The sequence below is a fragment of the Rosa rugosa genome, chromosome 1, assembly GCF_958449725.1.
Source record: "Rosa rugosa chromosome 1, drRosRugo1.1, whole genome shotgun sequence".
Classification (NCBI taxonomy): Eukaryota; Viridiplantae; Streptophyta; class Magnoliopsida; order Rosales; family Rosaceae; genus Rosa; species Rosa rugosa.
The window spans coordinates 3,777,970-3,799,898 of NC_084820.1; the positions used below are offsets into that span (position 1 = coordinate 3,777,970).

Below are 21,929 nucleotides of genomic sequence, written 5' to 3' on the forward strand. Positions count from 1 at the left end.
GATTTGCACCATTTAAAACCAATCTAAGAAATCCAATAGAAATACCCATCTTAATCCAAAGAAAATATCAAAGTTGATACACATTTGAAACACACCAATTCCTAGCTAGTGGGTGAGTTGTGACAGAAGAAAACTTTCCGATTATTAGAATAAAAATACTATTTATTGAAATGTATCCTTATTTTTAATCGTGAAATGTCTTTGCATTACAATAATATAACTAAAAAATCTCCTAGTATGATACAGAGGTTCCATGTGATCATCAAAAACACATCATCTTTGTTCAAATTATGTTTTGTAATCATTTTGGGTAAGCATTTTTTTTTTAAGGGGGGTTAACATTTTTTTAGTGACAGAAGGAACTTAACATTTTGTCTCTTTTTTGACATAGTAAACAAAAAAAAGATTCCCTATTTAGTGCATATTTATTCAATTTCCCAATAATGAAATAAAAGATTCCCTCTTTACAAAAAAAAAAAGAAAAAAAAGAGAAAAATCAAAATCAAAATGAGGTTAGTAGGCGCTATTGTCAGAACAGAACCCCTAGCAAGGTAAAGGTGTTGGTTGTTCATAAACAGCACAACCGCTCTCAAAAAAGCCATCGGTCTCTGACAGACCCACAACACAGGGTTTAGGGTTTTGGATGATGCTCAGGGTCTGGAAATGGTACCAGAGCTGCCTCTCTCAGCATCCATTGAAGACCCAGGTCATCAGCTCCGGCGTCCTCTGGGGCGTCGGCGACATTGCTGCCCAGTACATTACTCACTCCACCACAAGAAACCGTCTTCAGCTCTCTGTGAGTATTACTATTCCCCCATTTTGGAAAACCATGAATGTGGGTCTTGATTTTACTTGGGTTTTGTGGTTTCTGCAACTGGGTCTGCTGCAAATGCCTCATTTTTTGGGTTTGGGTTTTTGATTTTGCATTGCTTTAGTGCCATTGTAGCATCTTTGAAATCTTGTTTGGAGTTTGTGTGGTTTGGATGATTGAGTTTACTGACATTTGGCTAGTGTTGTAATTCACATGTTTTAGCTTGTTGCTAGTAACATTTGGCTAGTGTTTTTGCTTCAAAGCATTGGCCTTTATTCAGAATTAGGTTCCATTGTGATTGTTTCTGAGTCCATTTGAAGATTTGTGAAGGTCCATTATTTATACAGATTTATAAGGAAATGATTGATATTGATCATCTAGAATAAGGATACTATAGAAATAGAAGCATTTCAGAGTGATGATGGCCAAATTCGAATAGAGCAGTGCCCATTGCAGAAAATGGGTGTCATCCCAACCAATGCCTTCATTTCACCTCTGTTGTTTTGATGATGAGGAGAACTACAACTGATGTTTCTCCATGAACAAGGGTGTGTCAATAAACCGAGGACTAATTTAGTTTTCTGGTTGAGCTTTTACCTCTTTCCTATGGCTCTTATAGACATAACATGAGGTTGCATCACCATGAGTCTATGACAAATGATTTCAGTTCTATACATTGATGGTTAAAAGGAATTCTTAAATGCCCTTTGTACATTTGGCTCTGTTCTACTTGGTAGTCAAGGAACAACTTTTAATCAGGCGGCAGAAATAAACTTAAGTTTAGTAACTAAGTCTTTCAAATGAAAATTGAACTGATGAGGTCAGGTGCAACTTATAAAGATCCCTCTGTTTTTGTGTGTGTTAATGCCTTGTAAGTATGTGTATGGGTGTATCCAAATGCGTAGCTCTTCATTTTGTTCTTTTGACATATATTGTATCAGACTAAGCATTGTGGCCTTTTGCCTCTCCACTGAATTGTTACATGTGAATTTGGCAAGTGGTAGACCTAACTTTAAAGAATGCAGCTCAAGTTTGTGCAAGAACTTGATTGGTTATAAGTTCAAGTCATCTTTGTGGTGAAACTAGTAGTAGTTTTTCCTCCACCATCCCTTTCCTCTGCATATATATGATGATCCTCTACCTTATGCAGCACGACAAAGCTGAAGATTTCAAAGTTAACTGGAAACGAGTAGCTATCACAAGTACATTTGGCTTTGCTTTTGTTGGACCCGTTGGCCATTTCTGGTATGTTTTACTTTTCCTGTTTCTTTTCCTTGAGGTTCCTGGCCTGAAATCTGACCTGTCTGCCATAAAATAAAAAGTATTAGTTAATAACATTTCATGTTTACAGGTACGAAAACTTGGACAAGTTCATAAAGTTGAAGCTTCACCTAAAACCTAATTCAGCCCGGTTTGTTGCTGCTAAAGTGGCAATGGATGGTCTTATCTTTGGCCCCCTTGATTTGTTGGTGTTCTTCACCTACATGGGATTTTCCACTGGCAAGAATGCTGATCAAGTGAAGGAAGATTTGAAGAGAGATTTCATACCAGCCCTTATTTTGGAGGGTGGCGTGTGGCCAATTGTTCAAGTTGCAAATTTCAGATATGTTCCTGTGAGGTATCAGCTCCTCTATGTTAATATCTTCTGCCTGTTGGACAGTGCCTTTTTGTCATGGGTCGAGCAACAAAAGGATGCTGCTTGGAAGCAATGGTTAACATCTTTTACATCTTTTAAAGACCGATAAGTTTAGGGTAGGTTATGATTCATCATCTTCCCCACTCATGTTTTTCTTTCCTTCTCTTCAGTTTAGTGTACTGCAAACCAAGAGAATGTGTTTAAAAAAGAAGTTTAGTGCCCACCACAGCTAAAACCTGCATTTTTTATGTTGGGATTTTGGAGATTGATGTAATTGTTTTCAAGTTGCATGTGTTCACTGTGACTTATACAATGAAAGAAACAACAGAGCTTAGCCTTTGATTTGACAGGTCATTCGCTTGGATGTAATAATCTGTCCAAGGCCAACCAAGTAATGAGAGATGGCTCATAATCTCATTAATTGCCTCTTTAGTCTTTCATTATTTTCACTAATTGAAATTTTCCAACTACATTTGATACCAATGAAAGCGAGGGAGGCGAATGATGCCCATACCCATGCAAACAAGCGAGGCTAATCACACATAAAGATATTGTGTGATTTTCCTACCTCTTGGGAACTAATTCCGGAAATTTGTCCAAAAACATGATTTTCATCCAAAATTGTGGGGACTATATAATCTTGTTTTTTGATCAAAAATTCGTATTCTTATTTTCTCACCAAAATCTTCGGATTGATAAATTATATTTCTTAAGCAATTCTAGAACTTGGCTTACGGACATTAAAAATATCTTTTTTTATGATTTTCCAAATATAAAAAAATCATAAGAATGAACAGGGTCGAGATTTTTTAGGTCTGTAACTTAGAGAAGCTCCTAAAAATCATGGTTTACCAATAGTAAGATTTTCCAGACTAGGACGGACTTTTTTTTTTTTTTTTTTTTTTTTACTATTTTCTCAATTTTCTGACTTTGAAAAATGAAAACAATATTGATCTAGTCATTCCCATATTGGTGTTCCCCCTAGAACCATACAAAGTGATAATTATGGCTCCTCCTTGTTACCAATTCATTTTCCTTAGAATAAATATTGTAAACACGGAATAGAAGTCGGTGCTTTAAATCCTACTTACAAGTAGATCACCTCAGTAATATTACAATTATACAAAATGTTTCCCCACCGGGAAAATTGGGGTTGAGTTCACAAGCAAAGCCGAGGTTGAGTACATGAAAACCTACTCTGCAAATTGCAACACAATCTGAAGGCAATCCAAATCCAAAGATTGTGACAGCATTCAGGTTGTGCATAATGGGTAGACCAGGTAAACTAAAACTACAGTGACTAGACGAATGAACTATGGTCTCCCCCAAGTGGTACTTTTGGCTTGAATGTCGCAGATACCATTAAGCATGAGCAGCCTTGGAAGTCGATGCTCTGAAAAGTGAAACATTATTCAACATTAACTGAGAAATGTAGAAAAGTTTAGAGGTTTGATTTATGAAATGGGAAAGAGTAAAACATACTGGTATGCTTAGCAGAAGTCCTTGACTATTGACTAGAACAGGCAGGCCCCTTCTTGCAGCAGCAGGAATAGATTTCAGGGATTGAAGAGCTCTTTGTGCTGAAATCCTTGCATAGTCTAGAGATGTGTCTGTCTCCTCTTTTCTTTGGTCTACCTTCCTATCCAAAGAGTTGCTTTGTTCTTGAAGGTTCCCCGAAGTATGAGACTTTGACAAGTCGGAAAGATACAGCCAATCCTGTTCACTCATGTTCCGCACCTCAAGCACTGTGTCATGGCCAATACAAGATTTGCCACCACACCGACTTTCCCCCTCCAAAGCTTCCTCAGAAACTTCACTCAGTTTCCATGTGATAAAAAATCGGTTCATGAAGCAACATATTTGCCCGGGGGGAAGTGGTTCACTGGGTGATGTACTAATAGATTTGACTCCATGCTTTGACTTGTAGTCAGCTTTTACTTCACTCTTGGACTTGAAATGCTCAATCTCTTCCTTCTGCAATGAAAGAATATTTGTATGGGTTGCCTCACTAATCATACCAAGCCTCCTCGCTTCAGTTAAAACTGATTTAGATGTTACTTCTAAGAAAGGCATATCTGATGCATTTGGAACCAAGTGATCTGCATAGGATTTGCCATCAGCGATAATTTGCTCTATCTCATCTGGAGTAGAGTGTTCTTGTACTGCTTGAAAGTGTTGATGGGATAACCCTATATTTGAAGGCAGAGGAGAATCAACAGAACAGCACACCAGGGCTTTTGTGCCTCTAGACCCAGGAGCTGGAGAAAGGAAGCAGCCAGCCGCAGTAACGGATGTCTGCACGATAGGTAAAACAGCATGAAATGTCAATGAAACTAAAAGTAATATCAGATACAGCTTCGACACTATGATGCATATCAAGTTGGTTAGTGTCAGTTGATGAAAGCAAGCGTACCTTGCATGGGAAACTACGCAGGTAACCAACAAGCAATTTTGAAGTATTACCTCTAAGTGGTCTGTGCCTTTGTGAGATGAACTGCAAAGTAGCATCAGTTACAGCATGAACATAATTCGTCAAAAGACAAATTTTTTCTAAGAAAAGTAACTATGGTATTAAACAAGTAAACAAATGTATGCTAATAAATTTCTTACCTGCAAAACTAAGGAAATGAACTTTGACAGGCATATGTCCTCCACTTTTGATTGATTAAGAATCTCTAAATCAATAACCGCATATCCTAGCTGCAGGCAGCAATATTAAATGAATTTTTCAAATTTCTTCAGACATGTTTACACTATAACCAAATGCCTAGTTGGCTAAAAGTTGTTATCAGGTATCAGAAGGAATGGTCAAAAGGTATTAAATTCAAATGATGCTTACATGAGAAACGGTCACTGCTTTAGACATCAAAGCATGGCAAACATGATCAATATATACGCGTGTTTTCCGACAAGCAGTAATAACTGCTTGTAGCTCATTTTTGAATGCACCTGGGAGGAAAATAATAAGAGTTAGTAATCTGAAAATGCCAAGCTTGTGTTTGCAAACAAGAAGAACGACAGTGTGTTGGGGGTTAATATGAAGCTAACAAAACATGCAAGAGAAGATTTATGACTTTGTTCCTCAGAACTCACACGATGCGTCCCTTAAGGACATTCGAATTCTATTACGAGCATATAACAGGCTTTGATTTGTTGGGTCTTCCACCCATTCCTGATCACTCCCTTGGCATATCTTCAGAAATTATAAACAAAATCTCATAATGGTACCAATCTCATAATAATTTCATAATCTTATAACAGATACTAACTGAGCTCTATCAAACTAACCTTGTACATATCTTCTTTTGAAAAATCCAGGAGTGGTCTCACAAGAAGAATACCGTAGTTTCTAGAAACTTCAGTATGAGAATGGGTGTGCGAGGAGAAAATTTGAGATGTGAAAGGCATACCAGCAAGTCCAAGAATACCACTATTGCGAGATAGTCTGATAACAAATAACTCAGCCTGCATTGTTTCTAGCAATCACTATATGTCTAGCATCTGTAACACGCTGAAAAATTGAAATCAATACAGAAGAGGAAGCAATACCTATATCATTGCAATATAACCTAATGATGTCTTTCATTCTAAGATTACAACTTACAAACATATTAACACATACACAGCCACAGAAAGAAAGTTAAACTAACTGGTTGTTGGAGAAACCTGGTCATCAGCATGATGTGCCGTAAGTAACACACCAATCTGGTTCTTGATACAAACGTTCTGAAATATCTGGTACCTGTATTCAAATCCAACTTTAAGAAAGCTGCTAATTAAACACTATCCATAGTCTAATTAAGTGTAATGCATCCATCCATTCCCAGTAACACACCTCATTTCGCGAGCTGCTTCTTGCACATGACCTAGTTTCGGCTTACCATCCTCCCAATCACAACAGGCAACATCACTTCTGATTCCTACACAAACCTCACATTAGCTTTCCACCTTCTACTAAACCCTCAAACTAAATCCACCATCTTAAACTTAAACCAGAACAATGTATCAGCACAAACAAACAAAAGTACCCATTTTCGCGACACGATTGGAAACAATGCTGGCCTCTTCCGTGCTCTCTTCACGCAGCCCATGATCCACAATTATAGCCAAAACCCCATCAATGAATCCCTCATCACATTTACCATCATACCCTTGGCCTTTCCAGTACGCAGCTAAAGCACACAAGGCCATACTATCCGGACCTCCAGAAACTCCAATAGCTAATACACAAAATCACAAAAAAGAACCAATCTTTCATTGCCTCCGATTTCACAACCCAAAATAAAAATCCACCCTTTAAGTTTTTCACTATGAAATCAAATTTTGCAGAGCATAATTGAGCAAAAGGTTTGAACTTTAAAGTGAAAGATGAGAGTTACAGACCGATTCGGTGGTGGGGTTTAAGGCCGGCCATGTCCATTCGTCTAGAGAAAGCTTCTTTGTACTTGGCCAAGTCCACTGCTGCGACTTGGGTGGTTTGAGAGCACTTGCAGGAAAATTGGCGGGAAATGAAGGGGAGCTTCCATAGTGGGAAGGGTATTTTGGGAATGGAAAAGAGTAAGGTTTGGGTTGTGGTTTGGGACGACAGGATAACCCCTCCCGCCATTGGAAACAAAGCTGAAGTAGACTACTGCGTTAGGAGATGAAGCATATAGACTGAGCCACTGAAACGGTGCGTTTGACTTTAAAACTGTTGGACTGGGCCTTGTCTATAGTCTAGATAAATTGAGCTCGAGAAAGAATAAATGTCACAAACTGTCTCTTCGGTTTTCATTTTTCAGCATTCTGAAACTATCACATTGATACCTCAAAATTAATCTTCGTCATACTCTTAGCATCCTTTACTAACTAGATAGATTGCCCGCGCTTTGCTGCGGGTATTTTTATTTTTTATTATCAATATGTGTTTTCAGTTTAGTAGAGTAAAAAACAACAATTATCTTTTGGTAGTTAAACCCTAAATGAAGCTAGATAGCCCGTGCTTTATTTCTGGATTTTCTGAGTCCAAAGAGCAATAGTAGGTTTCAATGCAAAACTAATGGCAACTGTAACTACAATCCCCAAAGGCTTGAACATGGATACAGTAGAAAATTCAACTAAACTTGACTGCTGGATAAAACTGGTGATAATTGTAATATAATCCCCAAAGGTTGAGCATAGACACCATGTTGATACACCAACCTGGAAAGCTAAGCCAAAAACTCCCTGAAATAGTGTGATTGAAAGTTTGAGTAAGTTTCAAAGTAAGCAACATATGATGGTTAGTTTATATACGTATCAAAAAAGTGAGAAAATTACCAAGTTTTCTGATGACAAAAACTGATTCAGTGTTTTGAGTATAGCTGCAAATGCAGAGTACATTTATCAGTTTGTCATCTGCGAATCAAATATAAAACATAGGGAAATTCGTCCAAACAGTGTCTGAACTTTTCCAGACTATTAATTTTCGTACCTAAACTTTGAAAAATATCACAATGGTACCTGACGTTTTGGCCCCGACCCAATTTCCATACCTGGAAACAGTAAAATCGTCTACGGCGTTAAATTTTGAAGGATATTTTTGTCATTTTACTATTCATCATCTCCATCCTCTTCTTCTCCTCCACCGAAACCATCACCAGCCTCTTAGTGGGTTAATTTCTGAGTTTAATTTCAAACGAGATTGGAGGGATTGGATTCATGAATCTGACGATTAGTTTCCAAGTTTTGATTGAATTAATTGTATTGGATTTGAATGTTAATTGGATCCGAAGTAGGATTGTGATTGCAACCGCCACGTGGTGGAATCATTTTCATGAAATCAGAAGCAATTCGCCATGTAGCTCCTTGAAGCCTTCAAACTCGAAAGAGATCAACAGCCCCTTCCAAACCACCAATCTTTGATGCACCGCTGCAATCATAGTAACCCATCTAGTTCCTGCCAGACACCCACTGCGAGACAACAAAGAGTCCAAAAAAAAAAAAAAAAAACTCGGTCAAATCTGCAAGCCTAGAAACAAGCCTGCTTAGACCCGAGTCCTACCGGATCTGCCCATCGATCACCATCATCGTCACCCAATATGCTCTACGGAAAACTATTTTGGTGATACTGAACCTAGCGCAAAGCGCTCGACTTTAATGGATGGGCCACGAAGCCGGAATCGGAGAGGGAAGGGATCAGCGGGGAGATTATATAAGCCTCGGTGGGGTGTAGATTACCGCTGCTGGGATTGACTCTGAGAGACCAGGTGGAGAAGCCGGTGGTTTTCCAAGCGGAGAGAGCTAGAGAGTCGTAAAGGAGTTGGGAAATGGTGGATTTGGAGATGGGTTTTGGAGGAGGGAGGGAGGTGAAGAGGGAGTAGTGAGGGGAGGGGTGATCGTCGGGTGGTGTGGGGTGGAGGAGAGGGAGGAGAGGGGCGGAGAGGTAGCGGCAGAATGGGTTGGGCTGGTTGGCCCAGTCGAATCTGCGAGGGCCTCTGGCGTAGCGAGTGAAGTGGTGCTTGGTGTCGTTGTGGTACGTGAGGACTTGCAAGGGGTTTTGGTCGAGTTGCGGGTCGGGTTGTTTGGGGGTGGAGAGTGAAGAAGGGGAAGGAGAGGAGGAAGAGAAGGACATGGTTGTGGTGGTGGGGATGGAGGTGGAGGGGAGAGGTTAGAGGGAACGAGAACCTTGTGGGAGGGAGCGGTGGCATTATTCCTTGCATTCGTTTTTGTAGAGGAGAATGGTCCTCTAAGTTGTTGAAGTTCTAGAGCAAGAGAGGTGCTGGTGATGGTTTCGGTGGAGGAGAAGAAGAGGATGGAGATGATGAATAGTAAAATGACAAAAATATCCTTCAAAATTTAACGCCGTAGACGATTTTACTGTTTCCAGGTATGGAAATTGGGTCGGGGCCAAAACGTCAGGTACCATTGTGATATTTTTCAAAGTTTAGATACGAAAATTAATAGTCTGGAAAAGTTCAGACACTGTTTGGACGAATTTCCCTAAAACATATGTAAAGTCTTTTTCAGTTAACAAAATTAGCAAATCTTTTGTTAAACCATTCTCATAATTGAAATCAGTTAACAAAATTAGCAAATCTTTTGTTAAATCATTCTCACAATTAAAAATCAGCAGTATAAGGAACTAATAAGAAAAGGCTGACTACTGCTAATTCCAAGACCTGGAGGAACAGTTCCTAAACATTTTACCTTTCCTCCATTTTTTTCTTCTGTAGAAAACTTATGTATTGAACAAATAAATGGTAGAACTCTAACACAGAGGTACAAAGAAAACTATTAAAGATATCCATATGACTACGATAAAAAGAAAGGTAGCCTTCACTTGTCCAATATCAAAAGCAGAAACAACATTGAAAGCTCTCGCATATTGCATGGAAGCTCAGCACTCTTAAAGGTTGGATCAGCCGTCTCTTTTGCTAAATAACCAAGATAAGGTTCCCATATTTGAAATCAGAACTACACCTTTCTTAGTTTCTGCCAGTTAATATTTAACAATAAACTTAAGCATCAGCAAATGAACCCAAAAGTACCATGACTTATCTTACTGATAAAGGAAAACTCCATACACACCTCTCTCCAAATTCTACCCTACTTTTTTTAACTGGGGCAAGAAATGAATGATAGAAGTTAGATAAACACCCTTTTCTCCCTAGATGGAAAGCCTCTTCTAGCATACCACGGCAAGATCCTTAGTAAAGGAGAACATATTCCTCAAGAGAGGTTCTTAAACATTGCTCATGTACTTGAGAAGAAAATACAATTGCAATTCTCTGAAAAAGCCAGCGAGGGAAATGATATAAATAAGACAGTTTGGAGTGTTGAGCAAAAGCTAAAAACTATCTAAGATTGTTTTAAGTATCATTTGAAAACTTTATTATCTAGACTGCCTCCCTTCTGCTTAACTCTGTTGTCTCCCTCCCCCCTCTCCTCTCTCTTTAATTAGGAAAAAAAAAAAGTTTCAATAAACTAATCAACAATTAAATAATAATTAGACAGTTCTCTTTCCATGTATTGTCTTCGGCAGTTAACATATCAAATATAAAACATATGCAAACATCTAAATCTGGAAAGAAAAAAAGTTTTATTAGCTCTAATGGAAGAGAACTATTGATCCCATCATCAAGAAACCAGTGTATCCACACCTCAATACAGCTAATTATTTAATGACAGGACTTCAAAAATGCCCTAAATGTCTTCAAAACAATACCTCCTCGATAAAAAGAGCTAGTCTGCTCCCTCACTAATTATTATTTATCCCTACGTAAGAGAGAAACAACAAAATGGAATATGTAATAGCCTAGACCATAATTTTCAATTTCCTATGCCCCCTTATTATTTATCCCTACGTAGCAGAGAAACAACAAAATGGAATATGTAATAGTCTTACTATCCCCATTTCTAAGGCAAAAAAAGTTCATCACCACAATTAGCCGGTAACTTCTTTAATTCTCTTCAAGCCTTTCAATATCAGTAGAAACGTTTTCTCCCTTTTTCTCTTTTACCAATTTTTTTTCGTTAATGTCCCGATCTTCTTTTGTGTTTTGATTTCATTCTAAATAGAAGTCTCGGTTTCACTCTGTTAACACCAAAAACCAAACCTTTACAACTATTCATTAACATGAACTACTGCATGTGAATACAAAACAGAACTTTCAACAACAAACCCCTGTCATTTTCACTTCATAAACAAATTAATCAATTCATAGTTCTCAACTTATTTTCCAAGAACGAACCATCCAATGTTCCAAAACCACACAGAAAAACTCCAAAGATTCAACCTTTACACCTATTCCACAAACATCAACACGAAACATCTTAATCCACTTCAACAAAAGATTTAAAATGACATACTGGATATCACTGAAGGATCGGCACTTCCACTGAAACCCAGACTTGTATTTAGAATGAAATCATTGAAATCAAAACATAAAAGAAGACCGGGACATTAACGAAAAAAATTGGTAAGGGAGAAAACGGATTGCTACCTAAAAACCCTTTACCTATCTCGGATGCTTCTCACGTTTCTGGGCTTTCGTCTCTGCTGATTTCAATTCGGCAAAATCGTATGTCTCGTCTCAATTTCGTTGCATTGTGTAAGAAAGACAGACTATAAGAAGAAAGAAGAAACACATATCTAAAATTGTCAAAATAGACTTTTCCTTCCCGAATGAACAGTGATGAGGGAATCAACAGTTAACTCATCTTTTATATATGTATGTATATAATATAATGAATCCTTCATTTTTCAAAAGACATTTTCGTCTTGTCCACTCTCCCTCTCCCCGTCACAAAACTCATCACGTTTTGATCATTAATTAGTCACCTATCACTACTAAATGTAACAAAAATGCAAATTATAAATAGTACTAGTTAGTTTATGTACAATAAGAAGTAACTACTAATTAGCTAATATGAGAGAGTGCAAAGACGAAACTCTTGGCAAAAAGAAAGAGTTAGAGTGCTATTAACGGAGGAGGGTACTAAAAATATATTGAAAATTAATTTTGAAGTTAAATGTTCGGAATAAAAAATTTCAGAGAGACTGTTTATGATAAAAGTTTATTAAAAAAAGAGTGCCATTCTGGGCCGTTGCAAAATTGAAAAAGTCGCCGAAACAAGACAAAAGTATAAAGAGTAGGAAGTTCTTACACAAGACTTTAAACTGAAGATTGCTAGATTTCACCGGAAAGACTCTCACTTTCTTTTTTTCTCCGATTGGAATTTTCCCGCCAAATCAATGAAGCCCCGGCGCCAATCTTCGTAGCCGCCGCCGCCGCCGCCGTCCCACTATGGCCACTCCTCTGACCGCCACGTCATCACTATCCTCCTTCATCATCATCATCATCGTCTCCATCTCTCTCTTCCATTACAAACCCCACCAGAACCCCGCAACCCTAGATCCTCCTCCACCGCAAAACTACGTCGTTCGATTCGTCGAGTACAAGAGGTGGGAGGATCACCGGGAGTATCTGAAATCGAGCGTGCCGGCGGAGGGATGGGACTGGATCGAGAGGAACAATCCGGCCATGGATTACCCGACGGATTTCGGGCTGGTCCGGATTGACGATGGAGCCAGGGAATTGGTGATTGGGGAGATTGGGAAATTGGGGATGGTGAAGGATGTGAATGCTGACGTCAGGTATGGGAGGGGTTTGCTTAGTGAGGAGGATGAGGAGGAGGAGAAGAGGGAGAAAGTTGGGGCCTTTGTGGATGGGGAGAAGCGGCCGGGGAAGATGTTCACGGCGATGTCGTTTAGCGAAGACGACGGAGCAGTGAGTAATGGCTCTGTTAGCTGGAAAAGGGAGCTCTTGGCTGAGGTGAGTGTCGTTTTGAACTTGAAGTTGTTTATCATGTCAAGTAGAAAATGGCTGGATGTTGGTTGTGATTTTTGTGAACAAGTTTTAGTTTGATTGTGATTATAGTTGGTATTGTGGTGGAAGCTCATAAATGCATGTAATTTCGAACTTGATAATGGGGGAACATATTCAAGTGTTACGTTCACTTTGTTGCTGTCAGTGAAGTTGGAGATGTTGATGCGGAGAAGTCTGTTTTTGTGTGTCTCGAAAACAGGCAGTTTGGGAATTCGGTTTTTGAGAGCTTTTTCTGTGTTGGTTCTTTTGTAGAGATGCTTAGTATTTATGCCTAGTTCGCTTTTTCTTAGAACCGTTTTACTTTTTGCAGAGATCTCAAATAACTTCATTATTTGGAGCGGATTTTCTTTGGACAAAAGGGTATACCGGTACGAAAGTGAAAATGGCCATATTTGATACTGGTATTCGAGCTAATCACCCGCACTTTCGAAATATTAAGGTATTGTTTTCTGGAAAAAGATGTCCCAGTCTCTTGTCACTGTGGGTTTGTTAGTCAGAGTTAATCACCCTTATTTCCCTGGGAATTACATTTATGTTTACTTTTAAAACAAGTTTTCAGTTGATTTGCTGGTTTTGACTTTTAAACGATTATGCAGGAGCGGACAAACTGGACAAATGAGGATACATTAAACGACAATCTTGGACATGGGACATTTGTTGCTGGTGTTGTTGCTGGTGTAGATGCAGAGTGTCTTGGATTTGCTCCTGATACAGAGATATATGCGTTTCGTGTGTTTACAGATGCACAGGTAATGACTTCGCACATTGGGAGACTTTTTTAGCATGACATTCTGACTAGAATGCAATAACCCACCAAGGTGTAAACTGCAAAGTTGCATATACATTTGTCTTTCTATCCCTATGAAGTTGCCAATAGCGGTCAAGCTCTAATTTGAATAATACTTTGTTCATTTAGTTGATGAAATTTAGCAAGATTATGAGAAGTTTGTATTCAGCTTATTGCAGGTATCATACACATCATGGTTCCTTGATGCATTCAACTATGCTATTGCGACCAATATGGATGTACTGAACTTGAGCATAGGTGGACCTGATTACTTGGACCTCCCATTTGTGGAGAAGGTAAGGCTTTTTTTATTAATATTCCAAATTGCATAAAGAACTTTTTTGTGTGGTTGCTTGGAACCTTGGACCTTCGTCAACCAATACAGTCTCTACTCAAGCACTTGTGAGCGTATGATGTGAAACTTATTTGCTTAACTCATGTTGCTTATTTTTGCACCAGGTCTGGGAAATAACAGCAAACAACATAATTATGGTTTCAGCAATTGGAAACGATGGACCGCTTTATGGGACTCTAAATAATCCAGCAGACCAAAGTGATGTCATTGGTGTTGGTGGCATCGACTACAGTGATCACATTGCTTCTTTTTCCTCACGAGGCATGAGTACTTGGGAGATGCCGCATGGGTAATTTTTTTTTATGGCTTCTTCATACTTCTTATGGTTGTTTTATTTGTTTTTCCTTTCCTTTTTATTTTCCTTTTGTGTTCCTTAGAAATTAATGCTGATATATACTTTCTGGTGTTTTGTGTCTTCGTATACACAAAGTCTTGCAGTTGAAATTCTTTTAATTATTGTTGTTTCCCTTCTTTTTCCCCCTGATCTTATATTCTTAACATACTCAGTCAATTGTTATGTTTTAGCCTATGAGCAGTTTTGGTATTCTAGTAAGTGTGCAAAATGTTAACTGTGTAACTTTTCTTTACACAGTTACGGCCGTGTTAAGCCAGATGTCGTTGCATATGGACGGGAAATTATGGGATCCAAGATCAGTACAGGCTGTAAAAGCTTATCTGGCACTAGTGTGGCAAGTCCTGTGGTTGCTGGTATGGTTTGTCTGCTTGTGAGTGTTATCCCTGAAAGCAGTCGGAAGGATACTTTAAATCCAGCAAGCATGAAACAAGCATTGGTTGAGGGTGCTGCAAAACTCGGTGGTCCAAATATGTATGAGCAGGGTGCAGGGAGGGTTGATCTGTAAGTTCCCTGATTTATGGCTCCTATGATCCTTTTGTGCAGATTTTATTTACTGGTTTGTTATACTTATTATCAGCATTTGCAGGTTTTAGTCCTAATTTATAACATTTTGGTCAGGTTAGAATCATATGAAATCCTGAAGAATTATCAACCTCGTGCCAGCATCTTCCCTAGTATTCTTGATTATACAGACTGCCCATACTCTTGGCCCTTCTGTCGTCAGCCACTTTATGCTGGTGCCATGCCTGTTATCTTCAATGCTACCATTCTAAATGGAATGGGTGTAATTGGCTATGTTGAAAGTCCACCAACTTGGCATCCTTCAGATGAAGTAGGGAATCTTCTAAGTATTCACTTTACATATTCTAATGTTATCTGGCCTTGGACTGGTTATTTAGCGCTTCACATGCAAATTAAGGACGAAGGTGCACAATTTTCAGGAGAGATTAGCGGCAATGTTACTCTTAGGGTATACAGTCCTCCATCTCCGGGAGAAAAGAATCTTCGGATTAGCACTTGTGTGCTTCAGTTAAGATTGAAGATTGTTCCAACTCCACCAAGATCAAAACGAGTTTTGTGGGACCAGTTTCACAGTATTAAATACCCTCCAGGTTACATCCCTAGAGACTCTTTGGATGTTCGCAATGACATTCTTGACTGGCATGGAGATCACCTGCATACAAATTTTCACATTATGTTCAACATGTTACGAGATGCTGGGTATTATGTAGAAACACTTGGTTCGCCTCTTACTTGCTTTGATGCTCTTCGATATGGGACACTTCTTCTGGTAGATCTTGAAGAAGAGTACTTTCAGGAGGAGATTGAGAAGCTGCGAGATGATGTTCTTAATTCTGGACTGGGATTGGTTGTGTTTTCTGAGTGGTATAATGTAGACACGATGGTGAAGATGAGATTCTTTGATGATAACACACGTAGCTGGTGGACTCCAGTCACTGGAGGTGCAAATGTTCCAGCGTTGAACGACCTGCTGGCTCCGTTTGGGATTGCATTTGGAGATAAGATTCTGAATGGTGATTTTTCTATCAATGGTGAGCAAAGTCGGTATGCATCTGGAACAGATATTGTGAGGTTTCCGAAAGGGGGTTATGTACACAAGTTCCCTTTCCTGGATAGCTCTGAAAGTGGGGCCACTCAGAATGTACTTCGGGATCCTGAGGTGACAATGGTGAGCAAATAAGCTACTTATTCACTTTTTTGTTAATTTTATTATTGTTGATCATGAGCCATAGAAGGGTGTTGGCCAGTTATCTATAATAACTATGTTATTATAACTTGCAACTGAAGTATTCACATTAGTAATTTTCGCAAGTCATTAAACAAAAGTTGATTTTCAGTTACACTTATTCATATTTGGTTTTGACGAAGGTGTCAATTGGTAAATGCAGGCAGATTCTCCCATTCTTGGTCTTGTACAGGTGGGTGAAGGTCGTGTTGTAGTGTATGGAGATTCTAACTGTTTGGACAGCAGTCATATGGTAACTAATTGTTATTGGCTCTTGAGAAAAATGTTAGATTTCACCGGTGGAAACATCAGAGATCCTGTGCTTTTTTCAAGCTCGGTCAAACAAAGTTCACCTTTATATATGGAAGATAACCAATTACCGTCTCGTAGAACAGATGTGAATTTTTCTACATATTCCGCTGTCGTGGGGAAGGAATTGATCTGTGGGAGTGACTCTGTATTTGAAATATGGGGGACTAAAGGTTACAGTTTGCAGGTCAGGGGAACAAACAGAAGATTACCAGGCTCTTCTGTGTCTAATCCAGGTAGAGGCTTGAATTCTACTGTCGAGGCTTCCTATTTGAAGCATTCCGAGTTGACACTGGGAAATAAAAGTGATCCTTCGGGATACTTGGGAATATTCTATAGGGATGAGGTAAGCAAACAAAATATCTGGCTAGAATGGTTATTGTAGTTTCATACTCAGATTGAGAATCATATATTTTGTCTAACGTGGAACATACTGAGGATTTTCTGTGATTCTCTTGCAGCTTGATATGCCTGTGTTAGTTGCTAGTCACTGGCTTGTTCCTGCAATAATTGCCGTAACTGGTGAGTGATCGTTGACTTTCCAGTTTCTGAAAAGAAGCATATATATATATTTTGATTTCATTTTATCTTAAGTTATGTTGCTGCTATGTATAGGTTTGGTGGTATTTTTGAGCTTCTGGAGAATTAGACAGAAGCGACGACGACGAAGAAAAGGATCTAGCTCTGGTCGATATTCTAATTTATAGTTCTGGAGGATTTTTCCAATAGCCCTTTTTCTTCTGTAGGCCTCATATTTGTAATAGCATTGCTCTTCTCATACAATTACACTACCACAAATTTTCTTGTAACATCAATTCACTAATTCGAGTGTTAATGTCAGCTTAACAGGAAATGAGTTTGTATCCATCCAAGCTGGTAATTACTTTGTATTCCTTCTTTTTCAAGCTTGAAACAAATCTCCCCTACTAAATATGAAGGCCTCGGGTTTGGTGTCAAAAACTTCACTAAAACTTGCGGGTAATGACAAAAGTTCACCAAAGGCCTCGGGTTTGGTGTCAAAAACTTCACTAAAACTTGCGGGTAATGTCAAAACTTCACCAAAGGGCAACAAACATGGGCGAGTGGGTAGTCATCTCATTCAACGCAAAAGTTGTTTTTTATTCTGGGTTATGAATTTATGATACACATGTGATCAGCTTTTACCTGTTGAAAAAGAACCGGATTCATAATGAATAGCATTCAGCAAAATTGGTCATGGAAGAAGAAAATGGATGGACCTAAGCATCATTCAAAGCGTGCACGCATGTGTTGTGTTAATGGTTCAAAAGTCCAAACCATTTTGGGTGGGAAAGAGCATCCAATGGCAATAATGTAATGATAAACAACTTGAACACAGCTGTATTCATTCAAAGAATAAGCAACGAATAAAAGAATTGGACGAGTTCAGTTATATGACTCTTGTGAAAGCAATGGTAAACTGGCTAACACGGACGGTGAAAAAAAATAATCAATAATAGACTTAGTTGTGTAAACCAATCTGTCGTTGAAATTGATGGCGATTTAGAAGTGTGGAAATATTGGGGGAGGGGGGTTGGTAGCTTTTTACAAGAAAACTGGTGCATCGGCTGTGTTAATACTCGGAGCTTCCACTGTAACCTCGATTGTTCTTATTCATCTTTCCCAGCTCCATTTCTCTGGTGGTTTCCCGGGTTCGTTGGCCTTCACTGCTTGAACCAGATGGGTTCAAACCATACTCGCTGGTGGTGCGACCACCACTGTACTCGCTACTAGCGCCGTACTCCTGGCTTTCCAATGCCATCTTCCTGTGGTTTATCATATCCAGATTGCGTTGCTTTGTGTCATAAGGCCTTGAGTCATAGTCTGAGCTTCCATGGGAACTGTAGACACTGCTATGCCCAGGCCTGATTCCTTCGTTCAGATCAGAAAGAGACACATCTCCCTCTAAAGCACGGACAACCTGCTCGACGTATCCAGCAAAATATTGGTTAGAACTCAGAAGACACTTTACAAATTGAAAACTAAAGCTCTTGGTGAATAAAACTTTACCTGACTCATTCGTGGTCGTCGCCTTGCAGAATGTCGTACACAAGCTGCAGCACAAGCAACCATGCGAGCCATCTCATTGTGGTCAAAACTATTCTGCAGTCTAGGATCAACCAGTTCATCAAAGTCATCTGATTCCAAAGCTCGAGTCAGAACGGGCCTTGCCTGCAATACAAATATGAAATCAGGAATGTTCTTTATGGAAAAAGAAAGTCTCAAGGTCCACAGCATGGATGCAAACTCACCCACTCTACCAAACTGTCCTCTATGTACGTATGAGATGCGTCAACTGGGCGGCGTCCAGTAATCAACTCCAAAAGCATAACCCCAAACGAGAAAACATCTGACTTGTCTGTGAGTTTTCCACTAGAAGCATATTCTGGAGCTAGATACCTAAAAGCAAGTGAGAACAAAAAGATTAATGAATCATATATCTACTGCAGCCATATAACATGGTTCACAAAATGCTAGTCATTCTAGACTAGAACAAAAAAGATGAAAGATCTGGTCATGACACCAGTCACCTTATTAACTTTTACAAAAAAATTTGAGAAACTGAGACCTCTAAATTAGAGGGAGCACATGATTGCAGTTGGTCTCAAGTGTTAAACCAAACATACAAACTATTAGTTCTACAATAAACAATGACTAGAATCAGCTCTAGCATAGAAACGCACATTTGGGAAGAGCTAGAAACAACAGTAAAATTTGTTTATACTTTGGGTCAATAATGATAACTAGTTCCACTGGCGATTATTTAATAACAAAAGAATGGGTCTCTTGAATCTTACCCAAAAGTCCCCATCACTCGGGTGGAAACATGAGTATTAAGATCAGAAGAAAGCTTGGCAAGACCAAAGTCTGCAACCTGCACCAGATATAGAGACATTCAATTGTAAACACTCCTTGCACAAAGAACTGATCAAATCTGAACATTATATATACTATATAATGGTCAGAACAATCTAAGTAACAATTTTATAAGTGAAACTAAGAGTTGACCCTATATCGACAAGAAATTCAGGAAGCCACTACTTGCCATTCAGGGATTAAATAGTAACTTCTTTTTTTTTCACGAAATGTAAATATGGAATGCCTTTATTAAATATTGCGCAGTTCATACCTTGCACTCAAACTTGAAATCCAAAAGTATATTAGCTGCTTTGATATCACGATGAATGATTTTAGGATGACCTGCATGCACACATTATTTTGATGTAAAACCTCAAGTTCCAATGTCAATTGCTATTAAATGCAACTATGTTCTAGACTTTGAGTGCACATGTGATTGTGAATGCCCAACAAAGTACTTACAATCCTCATGAAGATATGCCAGTCCTTTTGCAGATCCTAAAGCGATTTTCAGTCTTGTGGACCAATCCATGGTAGGTCTCCCTTTTCCTACAATATGAATATTTGATCAGATCATTGCAATCAGAAGTGTGGACGATGGTAAACATCTCTCTTTTACTTGAATATTACTTGCTCAGGGAAAAAGCATACCATGTAAGTGGAACTCCATAGTGTTATTTGGAACAAATTCATAGACAAGTAGTCTCTCAGATCCAGTCATACAGTATCCAACCAGCGAAACCAGATGTCTGTGATGTACACGGCTAATAATTTCAACTTCTGCCTGGAATTCACGTTCCCCTTGCCCGCTTCCAGCCTTCAGCTGCTTGACCGCTACTTCCTTCCCATTGGGAAGAACTCCTTTGTGAACATATCCAAACCCACCCTGTCCAAGGAGATTGGAATCCGAGAACCCTTCTGTTGCCAAAGCCAGTTCCTCATAAGTAAACGTGCTTTTAGAGAATCCCAAGGAATACCCCGGTGGTGGAGGTGGTGGGAGTGGAGTTTCAGACCCTGAATAATTGGAACCAGAACCTCCACTGCTGTATGGCTGCGGTGGCGGTGTATATCCTGGCGAGTGCGGTGGCCTGGATGCTACAGCTTGTGCAGGAGGTGGCTTAGGCATTGTGATTACATGATGATCTGCAGGTGGAGGAGGAGTATTTTGATGAGGGCGTGGTGGACCGTAGTAAATTTCGCCTGAAAAATACCAGCAAACAGTAGAAAATGACTATTACAGCAGCATTAATCCATATGAAATCAACCCAACTATTCACTAACAAATTCACTAAGCCTTCATCCTAAATTCCTAATCAGTAGAAATCAAATCATTTTCGACTAGATCGAAAACACATTTTCAGTAATCAAATGGGTCCAAACATGCACTGAATCTAGAAACTTACACCCGAAAAAAATAAGCAATCTCAGATCACAAAATATGTAAAATTGAAGCAAAGCTTATACCTTTAGGGCCGGTTGGAGGCGGCGGCGGAGGCACATAATAGGCAGGCTCCTCTCTTCTTCTCCTCTTCTTCTTGGAGCAAAAAATGCAGCAAAGACTGAGCACCACTAGAATCGCCACAGCCCCAATAGCAATTCCGACTATAACCCCAGTATCCAATCCCGATGACGGTGACGGTGTTGTCGACGGCGACTTAGGCGGCGGAGGGCTCTTGGTCGTGGTCGGCGTTTTGGGGGGAGGCGGCGATGTAACGGTTGGGGTGGACGGCGGCGGCGGCGAGGACCCCGGAGATGTCGGAGCTGGGGTGGAGGGCGCTGGGGGTGAAGGTGGGGTACCTGACGGCGGCGGTGGGGATGCCGGAGTCTTGGGCGGCGGCGCGCTGGGGGTCGTCGGCGGTGGAGTCGCGGGTGTTGTGGGCGGTGGAGTGGCGGGAGTTGTTGGCGGAGGAGCGCTTGGGGTTGTTGGCGGAGGAGCGCTTGGGGTTGTGGGCGCCGGTGCGGCGGGTGGTGGGGAGGTGGTGTTGGTCGGCGGCGAGGAGGGCGCCGGAGTTGTGGACATTGCTAATGGGTGTGTGAGAATGTGGGAAAGATTGAGTCTTTCTTTCTCTCTGAAGAAGTAGAGAGAGAGAGAGACAGAGGAGGAGAGAGAAATGGAGAGAATGTTTTAATGGTGAAAGGCTTTAGATGCGTTTGCTTTTTGGGCTGTGTTTCCTTTTTGAGAAATACTAATTCTTGTTCACGTGGTGAGGTAGGAAAGAGGAGAGAACATCATCATCATCTATCTGGTGTTTGCTTTGCTCTAATCTAATGTGCTGTGTGGTTTTAGAGAGAGAGAGAGAGAGAGAGAGAGACCAGCTGGGTGTCTGAGACTGTGAAGAAGAAGAAGAAGGAGAAGAAAGAGAGAGATGGTTTGTTTGGTAGTTTGCTTTGGTGTAGAGTAGTAGTTCCTGTTCTTCTCTTCTGTTTGGGTGTGGGGTCTACACGATTGGTCCGCGCGCGTTGCTCCGTCTTTTACTCACTCGTCTCAATTAACGCCGAGACTTTCATTTTGATTGGTAAATTCGGACGGCTTTTTTTGTTTTTTATTTTTTTTTCTCTTAATTACTTTAAAAAAAAAAAAAAAACTATCGGGGTGAGGTAGTAAAGCCACCTCGGTTACATTAACGAATTAGTGACACATTCACTCAGTTAATATTCATACCGAGATTTACAAGAGTATCCTAGCAAAGCCAGATTAATCCC

The 21,929-nt window shown here is 39.8% G+C and overlaps 4 protein-coding genes across 7 annotated transcripts; 2 read left to right on the forward strand and 2 right to left on the reverse strand.

Moving 5' to 3' along the window:
• The first annotated feature begins 524 nt into the window (after positions 1–524).
• On the forward strand, positions 525–2,796 carry LOC133726989 (uncharacterized). The gene is made up of 3 exons (XM_062154618.1): positions 525–796; positions 1,962–2,056; positions 2,163–2,796. The coding sequence occupies exons 1-3, from the start codon at positions 644–646 to the stop codon at positions 2,554–2,556; spliced, it is 642 nt and encodes a 213-aa protein (XP_062010602.1). The 5' UTR covers positions 525–643; the 3' UTR covers positions 2,557–2,796.
• A 715-nt stretch (positions 2,797–3,511) lies between these two features.
• Positions 3,512–11,447, reverse strand: LOC133711227 (uncharacterized). 3 transcript variants are annotated; one of them, XM_062137384.1, is made up of 12 exons: positions 11,313–11,447; positions 6,831–7,253; positions 6,476–6,667; positions 6,283–6,367; positions 6,114–6,189; positions 5,736–5,912; positions 5,541–5,640; positions 5,287–5,396; positions 5,058–5,147; positions 4,861–4,941; positions 3,930–4,742; positions 3,512–3,840 (listed from the first exon to the last, which is right to left on the reverse strand). In XM_062137384.1, the coding sequence occupies exons 2-12, from the start codon at positions 7,051–7,053 to the stop codon at positions 3,748–3,750; spliced, it is 2,040 nt and encodes a 679-aa protein (XP_061993368.1). In that variant the 5' UTR covers positions 7,054–7,253; positions 11,313–11,447; the 3' UTR covers positions 3,512–3,747. The 3 variants fall into 3 exon arrangements, with proteins under 3 accessions (XP_061993368.1, XP_061993373.1, XP_061993378.1); XM_062137389.1 differs by lacking the exons at positions 6,831–7,253; positions 11,313–11,447 and having other exon boundaries at positions 5,736–6,189; positions 6,283–6,360; positions 6,476–6,616; XM_062137394.1 differs by lacking the exons at positions 6,283–6,367; positions 6,476–6,667; positions 6,831–7,253; positions 11,313–11,447 and having other exon boundaries at positions 5,736–5,948.
• A 495-nt stretch (positions 11,448–11,942) lies between these two features.
• LOC133711219 (subtilisin-like protease SBT6.1) lies at positions 11,943–17,216 on the forward strand. Of its 2 annotated transcripts, XM_062137374.1 has the most exons (10): positions 11,954–12,742; positions 13,107–13,235; positions 13,393–13,545; positions 13,763–13,879; positions 14,043–14,227; positions 14,531–14,794; positions 14,912–15,983; positions 16,204–16,695; positions 16,811–16,871; positions 16,965–17,216. In XM_062137374.1, exons 1-10 carry the CDS (start codon positions 12,215–12,217, stop codon positions 17,054–17,056), a joined length of 3,093 nt encoding a protein of 1,030 aa, XP_061993358.1. In that variant the 5' UTR covers positions 11,954–12,214; the 3' UTR covers positions 17,057–17,216. The 2 variants fall into 2 exon arrangements, with proteins under 2 accessions (XP_061993363.1, XP_061993358.1); XM_062137379.1 differs by lacking the exons at positions 16,811–16,871; positions 16,965–17,216 and having other exon boundaries at positions 11,943–12,742; positions 16,204–16,233; positions 16,331–16,577.
• Positions 17,217–17,685: 469 nt separating this feature from the next.
• On the reverse strand, positions 17,686–21,604 carry LOC133711243 (proline-rich receptor-like protein kinase PERK1). The gene is made up of 8 exons (XM_062137399.1): positions 20,691–21,604; positions 19,878–20,426; positions 19,689–19,775; positions 19,498–19,568; positions 19,166–19,242; positions 18,620–18,767; positions 18,378–18,539; positions 17,686–18,288 (listed from the first exon to the last, which is right to left on the reverse strand). The coding sequence occupies exons 1-8, from the start codon at positions 21,244–21,246 to the stop codon at positions 17,941–17,943; spliced, it is 1,998 nt and encodes a 665-aa protein (XP_061993383.1). The 5' UTR covers positions 21,247–21,604; the 3' UTR covers positions 17,686–17,940.
• Positions 21,605–21,929: the final 325 nt, after the last annotated feature.